General features: G+C 43.6%; 3 protein-coding genes and 1 non-coding gene across 4 annotated transcripts in view; 1 reads left to right on the forward strand and 3 right to left on the reverse strand.

Annotated features, from left to right (window-relative positions):
• Positions 1-3,147, reverse strand: LOC128444106 (Golgi apparatus membrane protein TVP23 homolog A). The gene is made up of 7 exons (XM_053426414.1): positions 3,001-3,147; positions 2,331-2,404; positions 799-943; positions 609-698; positions 334-462; positions 119-247; positions 1-27 (listed from the first exon to the last, which is right to left on the reverse strand). Exons 1-7 carry the CDS (start codon positions 3,145-3,147, stop codon positions 1-3), a joined length of 741 nt encoding a protein of 246 aa, XP_053282389.1.
• Positions 2,770-2,842, reverse strand: trnar-ucg (transfer RNA arginine (anticodon UCG)). The gene has a single exon. It is a non-coding gene; the product is annotated as a tRNA-Arg (tRNA).
• On the forward strand, positions 3,083-12,007 carry polg (polymerase (DNA directed), gamma). The gene is made up of 23 exons (XM_053426051.1): positions 3,083-3,191; positions 3,719-4,310; positions 4,427-4,622; positions 4,813-4,980; positions 5,092-5,238; positions 5,439-5,518; positions 5,620-5,802; positions 5,999-6,141; positions 6,267-6,390; positions 6,498-6,728; positions 6,833-6,950; positions 7,096-7,167; positions 7,316-7,429; positions 7,521-7,681; positions 7,781-7,834; positions 7,945-8,062; positions 8,181-8,316; positions 8,480-8,726; positions 9,226-9,348; positions 9,449-9,617; positions 9,993-10,201; positions 10,282-10,442; positions 11,234-12,007. The coding sequence occupies exons 2-23, from the start codon at positions 3,739-3,741 to the stop codon at positions 11,296-11,298; spliced, it is 3,591 nt and encodes a 1,196-aa protein (XP_053282026.1). The 5' UTR covers positions 3,083-3,191; positions 3,719-3,738; the 3' UTR covers positions 11,299-12,007.
• Positions 10,665-23,015, reverse strand: part of fanci (FA complementation group I) — a 15,232-nt gene continuing 2,881 nt past the window's right edge. The window contains exons 2-38 of the mRNA XM_053426055.1: positions 20,894-20,993; positions 20,724-20,796; positions 20,192-20,322; positions 19,736-19,889; positions 19,566-19,623; positions 19,433-19,474; positions 19,154-19,277; positions 18,986-19,071; positions 18,749-18,881; positions 18,571-18,648; positions 18,335-18,471; positions 18,054-18,234; positions 17,876-17,963; positions 17,632-17,762; positions 17,469-17,539; positions 17,203-17,317; positions 16,975-17,097; positions 16,759-16,827; positions 16,545-16,646; positions 16,251-16,439; positions 15,747-15,868; positions 15,487-15,648; positions 15,078-15,257; positions 14,822-14,988; positions 14,648-14,724; positions 14,448-14,564; positions 14,319-14,370; positions 14,110-14,237; positions 13,408-13,473; positions 13,223-13,319; positions 12,921-13,105; positions 12,777-12,833; positions 12,637-12,696; positions 12,074-12,142; positions 11,875-11,970; positions 11,619-11,720; positions 10,665-11,497 (exon numbers count right to left, since the gene is read on the reverse strand). Of these exons, the coding sequence (XP_053282030.1) occupies positions 11,435-11,497; positions 11,619-11,720; positions 11,875-11,970; positions 12,074-12,142; positions 12,637-12,696; positions 12,777-12,833; positions 12,921-13,105; positions 13,223-13,319; positions 13,408-13,473; positions 14,110-14,237; positions 14,319-14,370; positions 14,448-14,564; positions 14,648-14,724; positions 14,822-14,988; positions 15,078-15,257; positions 15,487-15,648; positions 15,747-15,868; positions 16,251-16,439; positions 16,545-16,646; positions 16,759-16,827; positions 16,975-17,097; positions 17,203-17,317; positions 17,469-17,539; positions 17,632-17,762; positions 17,876-17,963; positions 18,054-18,234; positions 18,335-18,471; positions 18,571-18,648; positions 18,749-18,881; positions 18,986-19,071; positions 19,154-19,277; positions 19,433-19,474; positions 19,566-19,623; positions 19,736-19,889; positions 20,192-20,322; positions 20,724-20,796; positions 20,894-20,993 (3,985 nt within the window). The 3' untranslated portion in view covers positions 10,665-11,434. The remainder of the gene's footprint in view (positions 11,498-11,618; positions 11,721-11,874; positions 11,971-12,073; positions 12,143-12,636; positions 12,697-12,776; positions 12,834-12,920; positions 13,106-13,222; positions 13,320-13,407; positions 13,474-14,109; positions 14,238-14,318; positions 14,371-14,447; positions 14,565-14,647; positions 14,725-14,821; positions 14,989-15,077; positions 15,258-15,486; positions 15,649-15,746; positions 15,869-16,250; positions 16,440-16,544; positions 16,647-16,758; positions 16,828-16,974; positions 17,098-17,202; positions 17,318-17,468; positions 17,540-17,631; positions 17,763-17,875; positions 17,964-18,053; positions 18,235-18,334; positions 18,472-18,570; positions 18,649-18,748; positions 18,882-18,985; positions 19,072-19,153; positions 19,278-19,432; positions 19,475-19,565; positions 19,624-19,735; positions 19,890-20,191; positions 20,323-20,723; positions 20,797-20,893; positions 20,994-23,015) is intronic.

Below are 23,015 nucleotides of genomic sequence, written 5' to 3' on the forward strand. Positions count from 1 at the left end.
TCATAGTATCCCGAAGATGAGGTCCGGCTGCAAGAGGACAAAATCATTTGAGAGCTCGTGACAGTGACATGTTAACAGGAAAACTCAAACGCGTCAAAGGCTTCAGTCCGTCACTCACGCGCTGCAGGAGGTGCCGTCCCGTGAACGAGCGGGAGTCTGGAGGCCGGCCATCTTGCCCCACCGCCTTGCAGCGTAGAAAACCATAGAGGTTGGCCGCTTGGAGGGAGATGCTGGCTACGATCAGATACTGGGGGAGAAAGACGGAAGGACAGGATGCATTAGACAGACATGTTTTAATGATGTTAGATGTTATGCAAGTGACATTTGTCTCACCAGCCACTTAATCTTCAGGGAGAACAGGCAGGTGAAGAAGAACACCGTCCAGATGAGAGGACAGATGATTAACCCAAGCCAAAATATCCTCTCCTCTACCTCCGTCCCAGTGTTGTTGCCCCGGGAGGTCTGGACAAACTCCATACAAACACACACACAAACACACAGAGACACACACACACACACACACAACCATGCAACAGCCCGTGTTAAACAACCCCCCCAAAAAGGCTCCTCCAAGTTCCAAATGGCACAGGACAATGACAGGGTCTCACTTTCTTGGCCTCAAACACCCAGAGGCTCCTTCCGTCCTCGTCGATCTGATTCCACCAGCGCAGCCCCACCAGCAACCTGCCAGTCACATTCTGACACAACACAGGGCAAACAAAGACCGTGCATAACAGGGCGAGACAGGGGGGGGAAGAGGGATTCATGGCTGATCTACAGACAGTTGGTCGCTTGTACCTTGACGGACCAGAAGTCAAAAGAAAGCAGAGTTATGATCAGGACGAAACACGAGGCAAAGTTCTTGCTGATCCAGTCACAGAGCAGATAGGCCACGATGGCAAGCACCCGGAAGAACAGGTGGAAGAAGGAGGCCACCGGGTGTCTGCAGTCAGACACATGTCAGAGAAGAAGGGAAGATGAATGGAGCAGCAGACGTGTTGTACAGCAAACAACACCAAACAAGACCAATTCAAAAGATAATATGTGCAAATATATAATCACATTTTATATGCAAGTCATTTAATTCAGCTCGAGTCTCTCTATTGATTCCTCGTTATCTTACTTTATTTAATCTTTTTCACTTATCTTATGTGCTTTTTAATGTTGTTTTATTGTGCCATATAGAAAGAAAAATTACAGAACTTAAATAACAAAGAAATAAGCCATATTAATGAGTATGATTTATTACTGAGTTCCATTAGATTCTAACAGGTCTCCATTGATTTGAGCAATTTTGAAAACACAAAATGAAAAAGCTATTGACTGCCATTTGTCAGCGGTGGAGACAGACATTTTATTAAGTAAAGTACCACATTAACTTTTCCACTTGAGTTAAAGTAAGTTATTTTATATGTGTCAAGTAAAATGTCACATGTCAAGATAATTAAATAAAAAGGTAAGTATCATAATCATAAAATAAATGGAAAGGCTGTAAACCCTCCCATCCTTGAATTCAAAAGTAGCCAAAATGATTCATCAGCCATTAAGTATCTCTCCTAAAGTCCGAACAAATTGTTTGAAGTCACGTCCAAGTCCATTTCTATTCAAATCAGTTATTGTGTAGTAGTTGGGTAAGTTTAAATTTCTAAATCACAGAGATTGTCGATTCCACCGATGTTGTTGTGTTGTTGTGTTGTTGTGTTTTGCTCTGTTCTATCTTCTCTATTGGGCATCCTCTGGTCTGTGTCCTCTGGTCTGTGTTGTTGTATTGCAACAACACAGTGATGCAACTGGGAACACTTCTATTGTCATATTAACTAACCACTGGTCCACTGGTCTCTTCTGAATCCTGAATTCTGACTTTCACTAGTTCTCCCGTGACGTTTACATTTTGGGCGAAATTAATCTGAACCTGATTTGGACTTTTAATTGCGTTGAATTCCATTTTTTTTTCGATATATTGAATGAATGTGTTTTAAAATGTTGATGTATACTAGTAATTTTCTGTGAAGGTGTTTGTTTGATAGAGACTTTGATAGTGTTATGCATGTGTTTGTATTCGCTGTGTTTCATTGTGTACCTGTCTAAGGACTGACAAATAAGCTAAATCTGGCATAAATCCTCTCTTCTCATTTTGAGTGTAATGTTTTGGTGCATTTTCCTTGTTTAAAAGAATAAATAATCCAACATAAAAATCATTGAAATACAGATATTTGCTGATATATGAGTGTAAAAGTGAAATATACCTAAAGTACTTAACAACAGTAACGAAGTAAATGTACTCTGTATATAAAGTATATATATATATAGAACCGTCTCCTGCGGTGCACCTCATCATGACTGCGCCTCCTCGCGTCCTCTCCTGCTCGTTCAGCTCCACATCCTCCGTTTCATCCGCCATCGTCTGACAAGGACACAACACACAGCACAGGGAGGAACCTCAGTGTCTCGTGTTCTGTGTAACCCGCGGCTCAGGTGGACCGGGAGACAGATGTGGACCAGGAGACAGATGTGATCCAGGAGCGCTGACAGATGTGCGAGGATGCTTTGAGGTGCAGGAAACTCGGTGTCACAGTGAAATGAGACCGACCTAAACAATCTCTTCTGTCACTTGTTTGTGGCAGCAATAGATCCAAAGTCACTCCGTGGAAATGTGATCGGATCAGTGGAGTGTTGGTTTTGCAGTGCTGAGGTAATTTATGAGAAAAGGTAAAAAGACTTACGTGTGATTTGGTGAAAAAAACAATCCTTATGAGAAATTTAAAAGAGCGACCACGGCAGGACTCGAACCTGCAATCCCCTGATTCGAAGTCAGATGCCTTATCCATTAGGCCACGCGGCCGGTACTTTTAGCAGGTCACATTCGGTATTTGAATTTAATACCAGTTAATATCATATAGGATAGTGATAATATTTAGGCTTTTATCGAGGCTTATATATTTATATAATATATAAAGGTATATTATCAAGATTAGAATAAGGCTACAGCGGCTCTGTTGCCCCACTGTTCTCCCCAGTCGATCGCTTTGTCGGGTTGCAGTCATCCAATCCGCTGGGAGGCGCTAGCGCCCCGTGTTGCCTGTGTTGTTGTTGCTGCTTCCACGCTGAAGGAACATGCTCCTCGTCTGTGCAGCGATTTAAAAACATGTTTCAATAAATTAAGCCAGTTCACTTATACACACAAAGACAAGGTGAGATGACTTTTGTTTGGCTATCAAGTTAGCATCAGTCACTGTTGGTAAACATTAAGGTGTACATGCATTAGCAGGCTAGTTGTATCTTCATTTAGCTAAATAATAAAGCTAACTATTTGTATTGGTTTACTATAGTTTATAAGGTAACGTTAATTCCAGTGCTTGCTTTCAGTCGTTTCAATGGTTAATGTTAAAGCTGGGTATTAACTTTGTAGTGGTTGAAGACAAGTAAAATCATTTACATACATCAATGTAACTCTATAGCACCAAGAGATAAACATCACCCAATCATTTTTGTATAATTGGATTAGACCAGGATCAGTTAAACATTTAACAATCCTGAAATAGCGAAATTACACATCACAATATAAGTTAATGTCTTATTGATTTGTATAAACATTAGATCCATGTACTTCCTTCGCTTCAATTATATTATTTCATTTTGTGCCTTTAATGAAATCCAGGTCTATCTAAGAAGTGTCATGTCATATTTTTGATGTTGTTTCGATGTCTTCCGGCTCCAGTGTGACGTCCTCATGAGGTGATGCTGCGTGTGTCTCGCCGTCCTCTGCAGAGGTCTCTGGTCTGTCTGCGATGGACGTGTTCACGCTCCCGCTTCTGCACCAGGCCTCGCTCCCTCCAGGGCGAGGACTCCACAGAGACCCGCCTGAATCCCCTCAAAATTCAGATGCTGTCAAAGAACCTCCACGAGCAGATCTTCCGGGGCCTGGAACCAGAGTACGGAGAGGAGGACGTGGAGCGCGGCGTCAAGCACTTGCAGAAGCACCAGCTGTGGGGGAAAGAAACGTCACTGTTGCACGACGTGGAGCTGAAACTGGCTCAGATGTTTGGGGAAAATATTGATGAGCACTTTCGAATCCTGGCTCAGAATCAGAGTCTCCCCTACCTCGAGGCTGCCACCGAGCTGCAGCAGGCCGAGCTCCCCCCCATGCCACAGGAATGGAAGTGGGAGGTAGGCTGGACACGCTACGGGCCCAGTGGGGAGAGTCAGAAGGTGGATTTCCCCGATGAGTCTGCGCTGGTGTTTGATGTGGAGGTGTGCGTAACGGAGGGACGGTGTCCTACGCTGGCTACTGCTGTGTCTCCCACTAACTGGTGAGGGAGAAGGAGAAAGTGATGATTGTGTTAAGGAGCGAAATGCACCTCTTTGCTTTAATTATTTATTTTTCAAACGTGGAAATTGGGTTTGCTCTCGATTTCTCACTTGCCAGGTATTCCTGGTGCAGTAAGCGTCTGATTGAAGAGCGGTACTCCTGGTCAAACCAGTTGACCCTCGCTGACCTCATACCTCTTGAGACACCCATGAACTCTGCCTATCCTCCGAGGGGCCAGTGGAAGCACCGCCTCGTAGTGGGCCACCATGTCAGCTTTGACCGATCTTTCATTAAGGAGCAATACTTACTGAAGGTTAGTATTCAGAGGATGGTGATGGTATTATTATCCTTTCAACTCTTTTAACCACAGCTTTCTCAGCCCTTCTTCTTGGTTGGATCTTTGTTGTATTCTTCACATTATTAAATAGCTTGTCTGTAACTTGTATGACATCAAAGTTAAAACATTTTACTCTCTAGAAAATACTTTGTTTTCTCTCCTGAAGAGTTCAAAGGTGCGCTTCATGGACACCATGAGCCTTCACATGGCTATATCAGGGCTGACTGGGTTCCAGCGCACACTATGGATGGCCAACAAGCTGGGCAAGAGGAGGGGTCTTCAGGGGGTCAAGGAACATATGAAGAAAACTGGACAGAAAAAGCAGGGTCCAATGGTTTGTCTCTTTTCTCACCATAGTTTTGCTACAACATGCGTGATCAAGTATTAACATCAGAAAAAAGACAATGTCGCTTGATTTGTTTTCTTCTTTTTGTTTGCTCTTCAGCTTGGCTCCTGGGACTGGGTGAATTTTGGCAGCATTAATAACCTTGCTGATGTCCATGCACTGTACGTGGGGGGGCCGCCGCTGCAGAAGGAGGCCAGAGAGATCTTTGTGAAGGGCAGCATGATGGATGTCAGGAGCAACTTCCAGGTCAGAGGTTCACGGCACATCGTGTCAGGCTGTCAGTAATCATAACGACGACCTTGAGTATCCTGAAAGGCGCCTTATAAATAAAATGTATTATTATTATTATAACCTAAATGTATTCACATTATAAGAACCTGTGAAATGACTTGCATTCATAATGAGGCACCGGTGGAAGATAGTTTTGCCTTTGCTGACCTCTACAGGAGTTGATGCAGTATTGCGCCATGGATGTTCAGGCCACCCATCAAGTGTTCTCCGAGCAGCTGCCCCTGTTCATGGAGAGGTCAGCACAAACACATACACAATGATTGTGTGTTAATCAAGCAAAACCCACTGATTTTACTATGCTGCATAATAATCTGATCTCCACTGTCTTTTTATAAGGTGTCCTCATCCAGTGACGTTTGCAGGGATGCTGGAAATGGGTGTGAGCTACCTTCCTGTCAATCAGAACTGGGATCGGTACATTGAAGATTCTCAAGACGTCTACGAAGAGCTCCAGAGAGAGATGAAGAAGACTCTGATGACTCTGGCTGATGATGCCTGCCAGCTGCTGCAGGACGACAGGTGAAAAGAAAAATCTGTTTACCGCCATTTTTGTAGCACCTGCAATTTCACGTGTCCACAACTGTTTGAGTAGGTAAATTAAAAAGCATGAAAGACTGTTGTGTAACCTTTAGATCTATAAATCCATGGGATATGTCTTTAGAGGTAAAATATAAAGCCTCCTCTGAACAGAATATGTTAAATATCTTCACTTAAGATATAAAGAAGACCCCTGGCTCTGGGATCTCGAGTGGGATGTGCAGGAGTTCAAGCTGAAGAAATTACCAGTCAGAAAGAAGAAACAAGTGAAAGAAACTGTTGAAGCACAAGTTGTTAGTCCTCCTGCAGAATCGGAAGAAGGTAAGGAGCTCAAATCATGAATATTAAATCTCTCATTTTTAAGACAGCTGTTTTGAGTTGAAATATTATAGCAGCACGGCCAAAAAGTGTTGAAATTGACAGATGTGGTGATTTGACTGGATTAGATTCAGGTCCACCGTCTGAAGAGGAGGTGGAGGACCCTTTCCCCGGCCGGCTGGCTGTAGAGAGGCTGAAGGAAACGGTGAATCGACTTCCTAAGAGAAGGCAACATCTGCCTGGACATCCAGGGTAAGATCACTCTCTACCACCACAGAGCCGTCCACTGCTTTTCAGAGGGTTTTCTGTTTTGACACCTATAGCAAATCGATCCTTCTCCCCCTTTACGGTGTCTTTAGATGGTATCGTAAGCTGTGTGAGAAGATGTCTGAGGGGGCCAGCTGGTCGCCTGGAGCCGGCCTGATCAGTCTGCAGATGAGACTGACGCCTAAGCTGATGGGTCTGACGTGGGATGGTTTCCCCCTGCACTACACAGAGAAACACGGGTGGGGATATCTGGTACCTGGACGCAGGGATAACCTTCAATCTGAGGAGGACGACGACGACGCCGGGCCCGTGTGTCCACACAGGTAGTCAATACACCGCTCTGGATACGCCTAGATGTTTCTGTTCAATTACTTACCCTTGGGTTTAAAAGAGGATGTGTAAATGAAAGGATTGTTGTGTTCCTCAGAGCTATTGAGAGCGTTTACAGGGACCATTGTGAGCAGAACAGCAAAGACCAGCCTGAATGTCTGGACTCCCCCCTATCTGATGACCTCATGTTGACGGACAGCGCAGTGTGGGCAAAGGTGCGTGGAAACAAAAGGGCACAAAATTTGAAATCCTCTAAAGTCGGCATTGATGCTATTTGCGGTCACTGCTCAGGCCAACAGGCTCAGAACTGATAGAATATGTGACTCATGACGGGGAATTATTTCTGAACCTCTTCTTAAGGTGGAGGAGTTAAGTTCCCATGAAAGTTTGATGGAGGAAAATGGAGTCAGAACGACAAGGACCAAAAACACAGTGAGTGACTTGATCTGTGTTATGTACAGGTGCTTAACGTCTAACACTATGATGTCCTGTTAATTATTTATAGCCAGTCCTGTTGTTTTGTTCAGTTGGAACTGCACTACCTTCTTTAACGTTGTCGCATGACATACTTGATATTCAGTCCCAGGAACCACATTACGTCCCAGAGAATAGTCAGTGCCATTATCACCATGGAAACGGGCCCTACAATGACGTAGATATCCCAGGGTGCTGGTTTTTCAAATTGCCTCACAAGGTAAAGTGAAGTTTCCGTTTTTAAACTTTCACTGGCACAGTGTCACTCCACCGAGTTACTATCATCAACTCACTGAACATTTCGGTTTCAGGACGGCAACCAGAACAATGTCGGCAGTCCCTTCTCGAAGGACTTTCTGGCCAAGATGGAGGATGGCACTCTTAGGGCAGGACGGAGTGGAACCAACGCTACACGAGCGCTGGAGATCAACAAGATGATGTCCTTCTGGAGGAATGCCCATAAACGTATCAGGTACACGTCAGATTTCATCTTAACCATATTCATCTTTTACCGTGATCACAGGCGAGCTCTGTTAACGATGACGTTGCATTTTTTGGGTTCCCCTCACAGCTCTCAGATGGTGCTGTGGCTGCGAAAAGGGGAGCTTCCTCGTACTGTCATCAGGTTGGTCTGGTGTATCCATTACAACTATTGATGTTGATCTGCCAAATAGTGGGGTGGTGGGGGTGGGGAGGTCATTGTTTATAAAAAAAAAAACGTCCTGTCTCTCATAGACACAAGGAGTTTGATGACGAGGGCCAGTATGGTGCCATATTACCTCAGGTGGTCACCGCGGGAACGGTAACACGTCGAGCCGTGGAGCCGACGTGGCTGACGGCCAGTAACGCACGGGTGAGAGATACTCGAGGAAGAGTCTGAGGGGACGGACTCAGCTGGAAGTTTGGACTAAACTGTGTTTTAACAGTCAGTAGAGGAATCTCTGTGTGCCGACTGTGTTTTGTGTCCACAGCGGGACCGGGTGGGCAGTGAGCTGAAGGCCATGGTGCAGGTGCCTCCTGGGTACCACCTGGTGGGAGCAGACGTGGACTCTCAGGAGCTGTGGATTGCTGCTGTGCTCGGAGAGGCTCACTTCGCCGGCCTGCACGGTGAGATCTGTCCCCGTCAACTCTTGTTTAGTTCTTCTTTTGTTTAAAAAAACACATAATTGAAGATGTTAAATGCAATTTATATTTCCTCTGTCTTGGTTTTAACATACAGCAACAAAATCTGACCTTAACGGTGCTGATTTCATGTCTCTGCGGGATTCAGGTTGCACAGCGTTTGGATGGATGACCCTTCAGGGAAAGAAGAGTCAGGGCACAGACCTGCACAGCCGCATTGCTGATGCTGTGGGAATCAGCAGGGAGCACGCCAAGGTGTTCAACTACGGACGCATCTATGGCGCAGGGCAACCGTTTGCCGAGAGGCTGCTGATGCAGTTCAACCACCGCCTCAGTCAGACAGAAGCTTCCAACAAGGCCAGGCAGATGTATGCCCTGACAAAGGGCATACGCAGGTACCCACGACGGATTCATTCATTGTGTTTTCATCTTTCAATTTTACTTTCTAGGTTTAGTTGTGTGTTTAAATCGTAAACTGTATGTAATAAAGCTGGATGACCAGTCTCCGCCATCCAGAGTCTGTACATTAGTGATCAGGGGATGAATCTGCGGTATCGAGGTCCCGCTGTTACTGGTGCGCTCGGCCACCAGTTCTTATAGCATCCAATAAGTAATTAAACAATGTAATGAATACTACCTGAAATGTCAGAAACCATCTGTCAGAAACAAAAAAACATTTATCCTGACTTTTTAGTTTGATCCATGTCCCATCTGCTAACATGGATGAGGCAGGGTTTATGAGCTATACTGCAGCCAGCTCCCAGGGGGCGATGGAAATTATTTTTTGCCCTAACCCTTCAGTTTTGTTATATATATTACATCTTTTTTATTGGATTTTCATGTTACACAATTATGGCCTAAGTAAGTTATTTGAATGTTTCTGTTTTCTGTCAGATATGGTCTGTCAGAGGAGGGCGAGTGGCTGGTCAATGAACTGGACATAGATGTGGAGAGGGAGGAAGATGGAAGCGTCACTTTGGAGGAGTTACGCAGGATCAGTCGACTGGCCGCAAAGAGGTGAGAGGAGCAGCCAGAGTGTCACAGGCAAACTTGTTAGGAGCCACAACATATTCTACATCTGTTGTTGTCCCCTCCCTCTCCTCCTCATGCCCCTCAGCACTCGGAGGAAGAGGTGGGACATTGTTGGAAAACGTCTGTGGGCTGGAGGAACTGAGTCGGACATGTTCAACAAGCTGGAGAGTATAGCTCATTCAGAACAGCCAGCCACTCCGGTTCTCGGCTGTAGGATCAGCAGAGCTCTGGAGCCCGAGGCAGTCAAGGATGAGGTGAGACACGCCAACTTAAATCCCATCGACCTGCTTGTTTTTCTAAGGAATGAGCAGTCAACGTCACACCGTGTTCAAAAACCTTTATTAGTACGAGGAGATCCATAATTTGACAGTCCACAGCAAATCCTAAAAACATGTTGAAGTCAATCAGCGTGCCAATCAAACGTGCCATAAAAGTATTTAATTGTATTAACTGTTTATGGAGACACATACACCAAAGCCTTTCATTATATTCATATATTTCTGTACTGTTGTGCATTATATAAAAAAACACATAATCTGAGGTCTGTTGTTCCTGGAAACATTTGTGCCCTGAATGACAAAACACTCCCACGACTTCATGTGCTGTTGCTGCCACGTCTCTTTCTTCAGTTCATCACCAGCAGAGTGAACTGGGTGGTCCAGAGCTCAGCAGTGGACTACCTGCACCTGATGCTGGTGGCCATGAAGTGGCTCTTCGAGGAGTACAACATCGACGGCCGCTTCTGCATCAGCATCCACGACGAGGTGCGGTACCTGGTCCGCAGTGAAGACCGTTACCGAGCAGCCCTGGCACTGCAGATCACTAACCTGCTCACCAGGTCAGCTCACAGCGTTGTATTTATTCTTCTGGGGCAATGAACCTGACAGCTTTTCTGAATATGTGCGTTTGTTTTTCCAGGAGTGCGTTTGCTCACGCGCTGGGTATGCAGGACCTTCCCCAGTCGGTAGCTTTCTTCAGCGCTGTTGACATTGACCGGTGTCTGAGGAAGGAGGTCAACATGGACTGTGACACCCCCTCTAACCCCACAGGTCTGGAACGCAGATACGGTCTGCCCCACGGTGAGTTCTTCACACCTTCATCCATATTTATCTTGTTTTTATTCCTGTAGTCTGAGGCATGAACAATTAGCCCATAGATTACTAAAGGCCCAAGTATGTTTGAGTTACACAATAACTCTACAACGCATGGTAGGATTGGAATATTAATTGGGAGGTTATAACCTGATCTTTCATAAGGATCAATAAAGATATCTCTGCAAAATAAGAGACAATCTAAGGCTTCCGTGATCGGAAGATGATTTCCCATCATATGATAGTAACATTGAAGAAAATGACATCATGCAAAGTTAAAATGCTTTTTTCAAGGTATCTCCGTATCATATACACTTAAAGCTTCAGGGAACAAATCACAAATCTGTGCATAAAAACTGTCAATGTTTTTATCTGTGATTCCTGCCATGCTTGGTACAGTCTATGTAATACACAATGAAAAACAGACTATAAAACTAAATAAACAGAATAAGGAAGAAAATAATATTTATTTTAAAGCAGCACATTATCAAGTTTGGCTGGATGTCTCTTTAGGATACATTTGTGTATATGGGAACTATAGATCCTCTGTTAGTGAAGCCAAAGAACGAATGAAGTGAAGTATATCATATAGTTAAAACTGTTCTGAACCGATTGTGAACTGTATCTTAACAACAGAGCAGCTTATTCACCATGACACTAGACAGGAAGTCAAATCTTACAATAATGTAAAATAGTATTTACAGTTTGTTTCTAAATACATACATAACATACAGAATTCTTTTGAATCACATGAACACCAACATGTTGTCTTTCCACAGGTGAAGCCTTGGACATCTATGAAATCCTCAACATCACTAAAGGCTCCCTGAACAAAGACAGATAGCACTGTGTGGACCTCACTCCTGTTCAGAGCAGCTGCTCACAACCGCCAAGAGGCAGTTCATCAGCAGGTTAGACTCCAGCTCAGTGAGGAACGTGGAGACAAGTGAGTCCAACCGAGGAGCTTCTGAGGGGCCGGCTCACTGTTTTCTCTTCTTCAGTTTGGGTTCTGGTGTCTCCTCGGTGTCCTGTGACTCCGTGGTCTGAAAGAAGAACAGACCCAGTCAACTTACCAAACATAAGGCTGCTTATGTTAAAGTTAATTGCAGAATATTGCATGAGGAGACACGTCTTTCGGTGCTTCCAGTATGAGAGGGAACTTGCCTCCTGGCTGGCGTCCTGCTCCTGCAGGGCTGCGTCCACAGTAGTAGCAATGATGCGGAAATCTCTGGAGGTGCTCAGCTTCATGTACTGCATCAGATTCACCTGGACAACATACCCACAGACGGTAGTGAAACACTGTACACACGTGACCCGACTGATGAAACTGCACCGACAGTTCTCATTTTCTCCGTTTTTCTTGTTCCAGAGTTTTGTATTGCACTTTTTGTATTTTGAGTATTTCAGCTCACACACGTACCTTTGATTTCTTTGAGAGTGTGATGAGATATTTCTCATATTGTTCGATGCTGAAGATCAAATCAGGGATGGCCTTGGTCTCTCGCAGAAGTTTTGCCTGCCAAGGGCAAATAAAAAAGATCTTTACGTGTAAATGTGTTGTTGCTAAAATCAATCACAATCACTTCAGCTCCAAAGTTACAGGAGATAAATGTCCTTACAGAACCAGCAACGTTGGTTTCATTCCTTTTCTTTTTCTTCTTGTCATCTCCACCACTAACTTCACCGCTCTAACAGGGAAGACACAATCATTTTACATCAAAACAAGGTAATAATGTCAAATCCATATTAGAGAGACTTGAACATCACAATCAATCAGATCATTATGAGCAGCCTTTTGATCCTGTTCAGACTTGAGATGAATATCTTTCCTGAGTGATCGGATCCCATGTGGTCAGCGCCAAGTACGAGTGTAAACGCACACAAACGCATCCTCAAAAAACATTTTTACATCCAGTCACAGTGATTTCAAATTTTTCTAAATGGTAAAAGCTTATTCCATAGCAGAGCTGTGCGTGAACACACAAACACACTGACAAAGGACTCCTCTGCTCACTCAGACTGGGTAGAAATATCATTCGGTCTTGCGAACACATAGTACATGGTTATGAGACCCATTTTAATGCCTTGTGGTAACAGATCTGTCCTATTGTGATCAGATCTCCCAGGGTGAATGCTAACCTCAGGTCTGAACAGGACATTGGTCTGAATTCAGCTGTAGTACCTGCACATATGTGATGAAAGAGTAGCACTGTGGTGTTAGGTGTGAGCCGGACAGTTTGACCTGCACAGGAAACATTAAGATTAGCTTGAAGTCAGAAATACGAGGAGATTCAAACCATGACCCAATAAACCAGGACTCACCAGCTTCTCGAAGCGCGCAGGGAGCAAACCGTGCTGGGTGGTGCACACCTGGATGTACTGAAACAAATAGATGGAGACGAGGTAAGTGTCACATTTAGGTAAACTTCACTCACACTGAGAATCACAGAGTGGACAAATACACACATATTTGACCAGGGTGGTGAGGATGGTGTATGTGCGACGCATTTCTCTCAGCAGTGTGATGGTGCAGGTGCCAGAGAGCAGAGCCGTCTGGACCAGCTCGTTCAACGCGGTCAGAAGAGTCCCGAGCTGCAGCGTCACCGCTTTCTCTATTGGATCCTGCTGACCTTCAGTCTGGGTGGCTTCACCTACACAACAAAGCATTAGTGTTGTAATATGTAACTGACAGAGATGCATTTCTTCCCCTATCTCCTCTCAACTCTCACCATTATTACAAGTGAGGGTCACTGGGAGAGGATTCTTACCGGAGTCCGATTTGTCCGAGGTCGTCTGGCTCTTCCTTCTGGTGATCAGCCACTCCACCTCATCGAGCACCCTGTCCACCTGAGCCAGGACCAGCAGCTGGGGACACACGTTAACATGAGGACTGTGAGCAACACTACGTCACAATGACTCTGCAAGATCTGTGTTTCAGGAGAAGGTCACTTACCGCTGCTGTTGTCGCAGTCTTTATGTTGACGATGGCATAATGAGACTGTTTCTCGACCTCCACGTCCTGTTCATAGAGAAAGAAAAGGTACAGAAAGGGGACACGTTAATTCGGCCTAAACGCTTGTTTACTGCCATTAATTTACTGTTAAAAGTATTAATAATTGTGTTAAAGACCAAATGATGACTGCTTACAGATGAAAACTATAAGTTGATTAAAAAAAACCATTTAACAATATTCTGGAATTTGGCACTTTTTCCTTATAACCATATGTTGGCAGTATATAAAGACGGACGACGTGTCTCCACTTCCTCCCACTATCCAGAAATGAAGCAAAAATATCCCAGACACAAATGCTGCCATCTTGTGCCGATGATGTAATTTGGAGCCTGTGCTTTAGCAATCGCGTGATGGATGTTGGTTTTACTTTTGAGAAGCTGTCATGTCGACCATCTTTACATACAGTAGATACTTGTGGCAATTGAGATTTAAATCATCAAACAGCAAAACATCTAAGAAATGTTCCAACATGATTAATCTCCTAATCATTCTGTGGGAAGGACTGTGGGATGATGCAAGACTATAAACAAAGGTTCCATTTGAACTGGAAACAATGTACCACGATTTAAATATATTGTTGTAGAATGTAATCAATTATATATGCATGAAGTTGCAGGTATTATTGCACTAATTTTGGGTCACCTGATCGATATCCCCCAGCTGGCTGTGGATGTCTTGGCAGAGCTCAAGCAACAGGCTCACAGGACTCTTATAGAGAACATGTAGGTTGAAGAGAAGAGAGAGCAGCCCCTTGGAAAAAGCAGGATCCTCTAAATAAGGAGAAAGAAACCACACATCAGAAAAAAAACTCTGTTTGCATAAAACTGACACCAAGTTCTCACGTAACTCACCGAAACTGGTCTCCTTGCAGATTTTCACAGTCCACGTGATCATCTGAACAAACTGTAGATGCAGACGTGTTTTAGTGAAACTGGTGCAGCTGGATTTGGTCTATGAGGAGCACATGAGAGTTCACCAACCTGTTGGGAGGAGGGTTTCAGCTGGTGTGAGAGCACGCTCAAGATGCTGACCAGCAGCTGAGCCTCTTTGCTGTTGAAGTCCTCCTCTCCTCCGCTTAACTGAGTGAACAGAGCTCTCTGTTGATGGGGAAAGAAACTTAAGTGATGATGCTGAGGTTTAAATCGCACCTGATTTAAAACTCAGCACCTGACAATCGCACCTGAAACTGTCGGATGTAAAAGAAGTTCATCTCTGTAACGCCGCCATCGTCTTGCTGCTGATCGTCTTCTGCAATTTCTGCAAGAAAAACAAAGTATGATGAATTCCTGCATAATATTCAGGTGTAAAACATGAAATGCATTCATTTCACAATTGAAAACGGTGTGATCCTGACCCATGTTGGTGAGGAGCTGGGCCATCTTGTGTGGGTAGCGCTGCTGGCAGGTTGTGAAGATCCTGAGCAGCCCTTCCAGACACAGAAGAGACAGGCTGCACCGCTTCTCCTTCTTCCCTGCCTCCTCCACCACGCTGGGGATGTTGGTGTAACGCCACATCAGCACGCTGAGGAGACATTTAGACAGATCTGATCAATCAAACAAAACCAGGAACATAAAGTAAATCCTGTTTTAAAGACATTAAGACATTCTAACCTTGTCATGTCACAGAGGAAGCGGAAAGTCCGGTCCGTGTTCTGTCCATCTGGGCCGTCTGTGTGGCCAGTTTCCTCCAACTGCTGGATCTTCTGCAGGGCTACACACGCCGCATAGCGCAGGAATTCTCCACTAGAGCGCAGCACTGAGAGAGCCTCCTCTCTGCTCTGAGTACTGTCTCTGAAAGAAAATCAATATCTGTTAGATCGGTTTTAGCAGCACTCCAGTAACTTTTGATTTTCTAATGTCTTGGTATTATTAGCAATAATCTAGCCAAATGTATTTTAACATATTTCTGGAAACTAGTTTTATGACTTTTCATAGTATTTGTAACTTTTTGCTCTTCAAGTTTGCTTAGTGCTTTTGATGTCAGAGCAACAATCATAACAAAAATGATAAGAGCATTTACCTGAATAGCACAGTGAGGAGAGTTGATACGAATCCCAGAGAGAGTAAACTTCGGGGGGTCTTGTTGGAGGGCACCCGAACTTTTCCAGATTTCTCCTTCAAAATCTCAGACAGCTTATGGTAGCGGTGAAACAGCTGCAAGAGCTCCTCAAAGCGACTTTTACTGGGACACATAGAAACAAATATTATGATATTCTGTGTAACTATGTAACTATGAAAAACAGTATCAACAGTAGACAAAGTGGGTGGTGGGGTTGTTACCTGTAGTTGGCTTTGATGAAGTTGTACTCTATGAGAACTTCATACACTCCCATCACGAGCACTGCATAGATGTTATTCTTCACCCCCACACTGGAACCGATGCCGAACTCTGCTGACTTGTCCTAATCAACATAGAGAGAGAATACGATTTCAGATGATGCTACAGGGACAAGTACAGAAGTGAGGAACACTGGAAAAGGAGAATGTGGATCAATGAATTCCTAAGATACAGAGGACAGATGCTCACTTGCATCCTGAGATCACATCTCATAAAAGGAATTGTGTATTTTCTTCAGCCAGACAAATCATTTCATTAGAAATACAGGCTCTTAGTGATTCTCATCTTAAAGCTTTGGTCACTAAAACACATATTCACGATGATCAATGTTACTCTTGCCGATGCTGGAAAAGTTGACCAGATCTAGACTAGATATTGGGGGAGTCTAAAATTTTGAAAAACATTCAGTGTACATCCATTTTTAATACTGTGTCCTGAAAACACACCAGTTCAAAGTCCTCCAGTTCACTCTTGATCATGCGTTTCGTCATGCTCTCGAGGATCGTCTGTAGTTCAGACTGGTATCCTTCCTCCTCCTCCTCCTCTTCATCGCTGTCATCAGCGTTGGGATTGGCTGATTTACGCATGTTCTGCAGACACAGCAGGCAGTGTACAGTGCAGCTCACCAGATGGCCCTGAGAAGGAACAGACGCTATTTATAGCAGCCATTTACACAACGACATCTGCACAGTGCACCAGTTGCACCGAATTGCATTAATGCTGCAGTGCGGACAGATTACCAGTGGCTCCTGGAGGAAGACCTGGTCTCCATGAGCTGTGATGCATGGCTCCAGCTTCACCGGGGGCAGGAGGTCTTGTTCTGACTCATAGCACCGCCCCAGCTAAGGATACACAGAAATGACATACAGCCCCCACATTCATGTAGATAAGATTACAAATAGGCTATTATATCTCACAGACTGCACTTAATATACACAGAATATACACACTTACCTGTGAGAACAGGGTCTGCATGATGGAGCTTGCAAGCTGAGAGTTGCGACGGAGAACATCATAGAATCCCTGAAATAAGCAAAGATTTGTCTTTTGAAAGCTGTTGAATCTTTTCTTTTAGAATGTTCTTTGCAGTTGTAAGATGTTTATAAAAGATACTGTTGGAAAATGATTTATGTGACCAATATGTGGTGGTACAGAAAAGTGATCTCTGACCTCATAAAGCATAAGCCGCACATCCGCCTGCTGGCCCAGGCAGCGACGCAGGCTGCTGAGGATCTCCAGGCAGAACGCTTCATTGGCAGCTGAGTTGTAACGTGAATGAACGTCCACTTGGACCTATTCAAGGGTTCAGAGAGATACAGAATATTTGATGGACTATATATAAAATGGCAAACAATTTCTCACGTGCGTATACGTAAAGTCCACATGAGCAGTCTGTACCTGGCTGGAGGAGATCGCCTGGCTACACTGGCTCGACGACAAGCTGCCCAACACCTTGAAGTTCTTGAGCAGCAACAAGAAGCCAGTGACTGCAGACTTCCTGCCGTCCAGCTGGCTGGTAAAGACAATTCATTTACAGAGGAGGAAAGTGTCAAAAGTTACCTTCAGGGGTTGAACTCTGTTAAGCTTTCAAATGCATTAACCAGAGCATGAATTATCAAATTTACTGATAAACCTCATCTGATTAAGAACACACTACTACACACCTGGAAAACATGGCCTTGCGGAGAACTAGAATCAAAGAGTCTTTCAAGGACATGCTGACCTTGAGCAGCGGCTGAGATTACACAAAGAAAAAAAAGAGAGATTGAGTAAAGGAATAGGAGCTTCTATAAACTATAACATTTTGTATGTGTGTGTTTTAGGCACCTGAACAGCTTTTAGTAGACCCTGAACTGTGGCTAAGGGCAGGTATGACAGGTGGTCGAATGTCTCTGTCACCTTGGAGGACGACTCCAGGAGGATCATGGGAGCAGAGATCACGATGTCAGAGAAAAGATCTGATGATATAAAGAAACATGATAAATACAGTTTAAAATATCATCAATAATGAGAAACACTAGACACTTGTGCACATCGGAAATCTGGGACCAACAGTTGAAGGTTGTATTACCTAAGTAATGATTGACAGGCGAGGCCGTCTTTGTGACCAGTCGATTTAAAACCTGCTCCAGTATCTCACCTCTGATAGGCTCGTGCATCTTCCAGAAAATAACACACATCCTCCAGTGAGCATATTCTAAATGTGAAACATCATTGTGATCATTCAATTAAAAAAAATACAAAGTTACCTTGAAGCCTTGGAGAAGCACCTGACCTCCCAGTTTGCATGCTTGCTGGTTTGGGGTCCTCGCCACAGTAGAAGACCCCTCTGAAATCTTCCCAAATGGTCCAGGTTTGGGTCCAAATGTGTCCATGAGGAAAAACCCCAGCTGCACCAAACCCTGGGTCACGTGATCCCACCCAAACACGCTGTACATGTGGAAGAGAAGATTATCTTGAACTTTCTATCATTTTGTATTTGATTTGTTGAAAGTTTAAATCGGATTAAAAGATGCCTTGATGTTCTGACCTGTTCTTGACTGTGTCCAGTATCATCCGAGCCACACTGCAGTGTCCCGGCAGGACGTCCTGCAGGAACTTTGACCCCTGCTGCAGCTGCTCGTCCTTGAAGCTCTTGATGATCGCCCCCTTCAAAAGGTCAAACACCTACACAAACCAGCGAAGGGAGAAGGAAATATGATTGGACAGAAGAGATCAAATCTAATAAGGATCAAACGAGTTTTAGGGGGAAACAAATATTCTCACCTGCTCTTCGTAGCGCTGGATCCGTGCCACTGACAGCATCAGTGCAGCACTGAAAGGACACAGCTCGCCATACGACGTCTGCAGAAATGCAATTTAAGATTTTTTGGCATATTCAATATACAAACATTTATTGGATACTTTTTTTAAATCCTTTCAGATACATAAAGTCCAAAATAACCTTAAAGCTTTTGAGGAATTCTCTCCCGAGGTCATGGTCCAGTCGTATTGAAAAGACGATGTGAAGGATGGCGGTGCCCTCCACGTGTCGTAACTGGTCCTGAGGAATGGACAGAACCTCTAGATCCAGGCTCCTGAGGAACAAACAGTGAAAATTAACAATCTGTAAATGGAGATTAGGATGTAAGATTCTGAAGAAATGTGGTATTTGTCACTTGTCAGTGTATGAGTTACTCACTCTCCATGTTTTTGCTCCTTGTCCTGGTGAATGTCTTGCTCCTTAAAATATCCGATGATTCCATCCAGGATCTGTTTCTTACCACCCTAACACACACATGGCAGGCATTTAGATCTTCAAAACCAAAAAGAATATGAAAAAATGACCCTGCTGTATACACATGCATACCTTTGCAGACAGAAGCAGCAGCTGGTAAACCAGTGGTGGAATCTCCTGCAGATCCAGTTTAGTGAACATCCGCAGTACTTTCTCCACCAGGAACTGCAGCTCCTCTGGTGACAGGGGCACATCCCTAAAAAGAGACAGACACAAAAACACAACTTACTAGTTGCACTGTCTCCCCAAGAGGAGGCACAAGATAACAATAAGAACCCATGTACCATTGTGATATCATTGTGAAATCAAGAGAAGATAATGATAAAGCAATACAGCACTCAGCGGTGTTACCTGAACATGGTCGTCAGGTGGATAACACACTGTGGGTCCCATCTGCATGAAAAGAAATTGTTTGGGTTTAAAAGGAGACGAACATGGACAGCAAATCACTGCCTAAAAACTCAGTGCACATTTACACGTGTACCTGCTTGAGCATAGACTGTTGATGAGCTGCTTCTTGTATTCCTCACCACTGAGTTCACCTAAAAGGAACCACAAGAGACGTATTGCCGTTTATCATTTTCACCGTACAATAACACAACCACAATTAATTATTACTAAATATCAAAGTTACTAGGGCTAACTTGCAGGTACCTTTGCCAAAAGACAAGGATTCACAGGCTGCGAGGGCAGTCAGCACTGTAGGAAAAAGCTCCAGCGATTTCCCACTACCCATTTTTCCCACCTTAATGGCTTCAACAAAAAGCGACGCCAGTTGTGCAAGAGAGGGTCCGGACAGTGTATGAGTCTGTGTGTAACATTTAAAAAGACAAAACAGCAATTATAAAGTACCAGTTTGTGGCATATATGATGTGCAGTCATTACAAAGGAAATGTAAACACATCCTAGAGAATGTTGTCATGTAACAGCAGCAAAGGGGAAAGTCAAAAGTAATAAACACGTAAATACACAATATAAAAAACAGCAAATTATTATAGACAGAATAAATATTACTGTAAACTACTACTTGGACTGGTTTCCCGTATAAATAAATAATCTGCCTTGCATCATAATCAGGCCCTTTGTTATTGTGTTAGTTATTTTTTTTACCTCAAGCATCAGCAGTCCAATGATATCAGCCGCCACCTCAGTCTGAAGGTCCCCGGACTCACACAGGGGGATGCAGTGCTGATAAACTAGAAGCTTGCGGTTTGATCCCTCAGTGGAACTGGAAGGAGATCCTAATAAAACAGAGCATGCACTTTGTGATGTGGGATCTTTTTTGTTATAATATTATTTTTTGCACCTATTTGACAGTCACTGGTGGGAGAGGAAAAAGGGCCTGAGACTGTTAGAAGATTTATTTAATGCACCAACTGTGTATCACAAATAAAACCAATTCACTCATACTAACATCTCTGATGCTCCTGAGGAATGAGGTTTTCATATAAACCAGGGGCTGGTGTCAAACCACTGACATCCTGACTGTGCCTGTGCAATGATGGAGATGTACACTCACCTTCAAATACACCTTTAACTATGTTGTAGATGTACACTCACCTTCAAATATATCTTTAACTATGATGGAGATGTACACTCACCTTCAAATACACCTGTAACTATGATGTAGATGTACACTCACCTTCAAATATACCTTTGACTATGGCACCGACCATCTTCCCCTTCAATGCGCTGCTGGTGATCACTTTGATTAACTAGAAAGCAGATAGCAGAGATGTCAGTGTTTCCAATGGGGGGTTTTTCGTACACTGCTGGATGGGATTTAGAAACGTATGCACGGACAACAGGTACCTGTTCATCTTTGAGGGAGGACAGGTACTTCTCAAGTTCAGCGGCACTGCCTCCATCTGACAGAGAGACTATTCTATCAAGGACAGCCCTCATGGTCGACCTGAGACATAGAGGACAGAGAGACAGAGAGTAAACACCGCCTGTTGTCACACTCAGCTTGTTACTACATGGTTGTTTGTTCAACCGGAAGCACAAAGGAAACGTTCACCTCCACTTGTCTGCGGCTCCAGCCGAACCTATGTCTGGTTTAACTTCAGTGAACTAGTCTGAAGCGTGGCTTCGCTTTCTGATGCTTTCATAATATTTACCGAATTTCCCGCCTGCAGTCACTTCCGGGTTTGCTTTGCGGTTGCCACATCCGTCTGGACGTTTCCCGTAACCACAGTGTTTACACTCCTGTTATCTTCCGCTGTGCGTTTTAATACACGATGTAACCTGATAAATGGTCTCGTGGGTCTTTAATAATCCATCACAACGTGTTTTTTACAGACATGTTTTCATCCCGTTTACTGCACACATCTACGGCCGTATTTATTTGCTGGGTTGCCATGTTAGCTGCTTATACTCGATTTAGGTTTGCTTATTAGGACCATCCAGCAGCAGACTCATGGAAATCACTGGATTAGATTAGATTAGACATTTTTTTCAGCTCACAACTTTGTGGAAAGTCGTGAGCTGAAAAGTCTACTGTCGGTACCTTTTCCACTGACATTATTTTTGATCTAATCTTACTTTAATTATATACATATTATATTTGTACGGGATTTACCCTATTTACAAATCACGTCACTCCCCTTTCTAAGTCATGTTGGCAAAAGCAGCGAGAAAAGAAAATCTTACATCCTGAGAGAGATGAGAAATAATTTCTTCTAAAGAGTCACATGACGCGACTGTTTGTGATGATGGAAGCTGCTGCTCACATCTGGATCATCTGTCACTAACAGCTGTCGAGACTTTGGACGGAACATGTGTCTGGAACCATCTGGGCCGGTCCTGGCAATATTGGCGCCCTAGGCGAGATTTCAAATTGGCGCCCTCCAACATACACACGCAAACTGTCATGCTTCAGTTATTTAAAAAAATCCATTCTCACATTTCGTAAAATTCATACTTTGCCTCCAGAAAGTTAGTACATATGCACAGACAAGTGAAAGGAATCCGAAGCTGTTTTTCCAGACATAGCACACCTACACTTTGACAAGTGCATGTTTTATTAAAACTATTTCACATAATTGAATGTCTACTGATTCATGTTTAAAGGATTTAATTCTTTGCTTTTGGTTTTTAAGCTATATTAGGATTAAGGTGTAAACAGAGACAGTTTCTCTGTTAGAGAAGGAAATTCTCTTCTTCTAATATTAATGGTTTATCTAAATTCTTCTAATAGACCTGTAGTTTATCTACTTGATGGTTATTTATGTACGAGGTAGGTCTTTTAACAGCTCATTTGTTTTGAATACACAAGTATCCACCATTGCTACAACTGTGTACCCATCATCCATATTGTGTTGTGTACGACTTTGAAGGAAGTTTTCTCCTGCTAGTACAACACGTTTGTGTCGCTTGTACTGTAGGTAGTGTAATTCATCTTAATTTTCACCCTGACACAGTATGCTTGTTGCACAGAGTACCAAAGGAGATGTGTTGGTAGTAACATTTAAACCAGGATGCTGTGCTCTCAACGCATACTGCATGTGACTATGCAGTATTCTTTCATTAGCAAAGCAGGACAACAGCTGGAGTGCTGCTGTTTGGTCACAGCCATGGAAACCTAATGATACTGATGTGTTATGTATTCTCGTTTCTCAGGTTCGTGCTGCAGAAAGATGTCAATATAGTATGTTGGGCATGGACTGCCTGATAAACCCCTGTAGTGTCCATGTTTAATTAATTTTCATGCCAGTGTTTTGTGTCAAAATGCTAAAAGTGTTTTTGGAAATACAGAAGGGACACATACTTGAATTTCAGAGACGCAGGTTGAGTAAAACTTAAGGAGGACTGATTTGTGTTGGTTTTGAATTCTCTTGCGTTTTCTTTAATCCCAGTTCTTATATCCCTTTGTATGTCTAACTGAACAGAGCTTTATTAGTAACTGAAGAGATAGAGTAACCTTCATGGTATG

This window comes from Pleuronectes platessa, chromosome 7 (assembly GCF_947347685.1).
Source record: "Pleuronectes platessa chromosome 7, fPlePla1.1, whole genome shotgun sequence".
In the NCBI taxonomy this organism is placed as follows: domain Eukaryota; kingdom Metazoa; phylum Chordata; class Actinopteri; order Pleuronectiformes; family Pleuronectidae; genus Pleuronectes; species Pleuronectes platessa.

Coding starts and splice junctions, on each gene's coding strand:
- polg (XM_053426051.1), top strand. CDS start 3,739: ATGCTGCGTGTGTCTCGCCGTCCTCTGCAGAGGTCTCTGGTCTGTCTG. Junction 5,239..5,438: donor ATGTCAGGAGCAACTTCCAG/GTCAGAGGTTCA, acceptor TGACCTCTACAG/GAGTTGATGCAGTATTGCGC. Junction 7,168..7,315: donor CGACAAGGACCAAAAACACA/GTGAGTGACTTG, acceptor CTTGATATTCAG/TCCCAGGAACCACATTACGT.
- LOC128444106 (XM_053426414.1), bottom strand. CDS start 3,147: ATGTTTTTAAATCGCTGCACAGACGAGGAGCATGTTCCTTCAGCGTGG. Junction 699..798: donor TTGACTTCTGGTCCGTCAAG/GTACAAGCGACC, acceptor GTGTTGTGTCAG/AATGTGACTGGCAGGTTGCT. Junction 463..608: donor GGGTGTTTGAGGCCAAGAAA/GTGAGACCCTGT, acceptor GAGTTTGTCCAG/ACCTCCCGGGGCAACAACAC.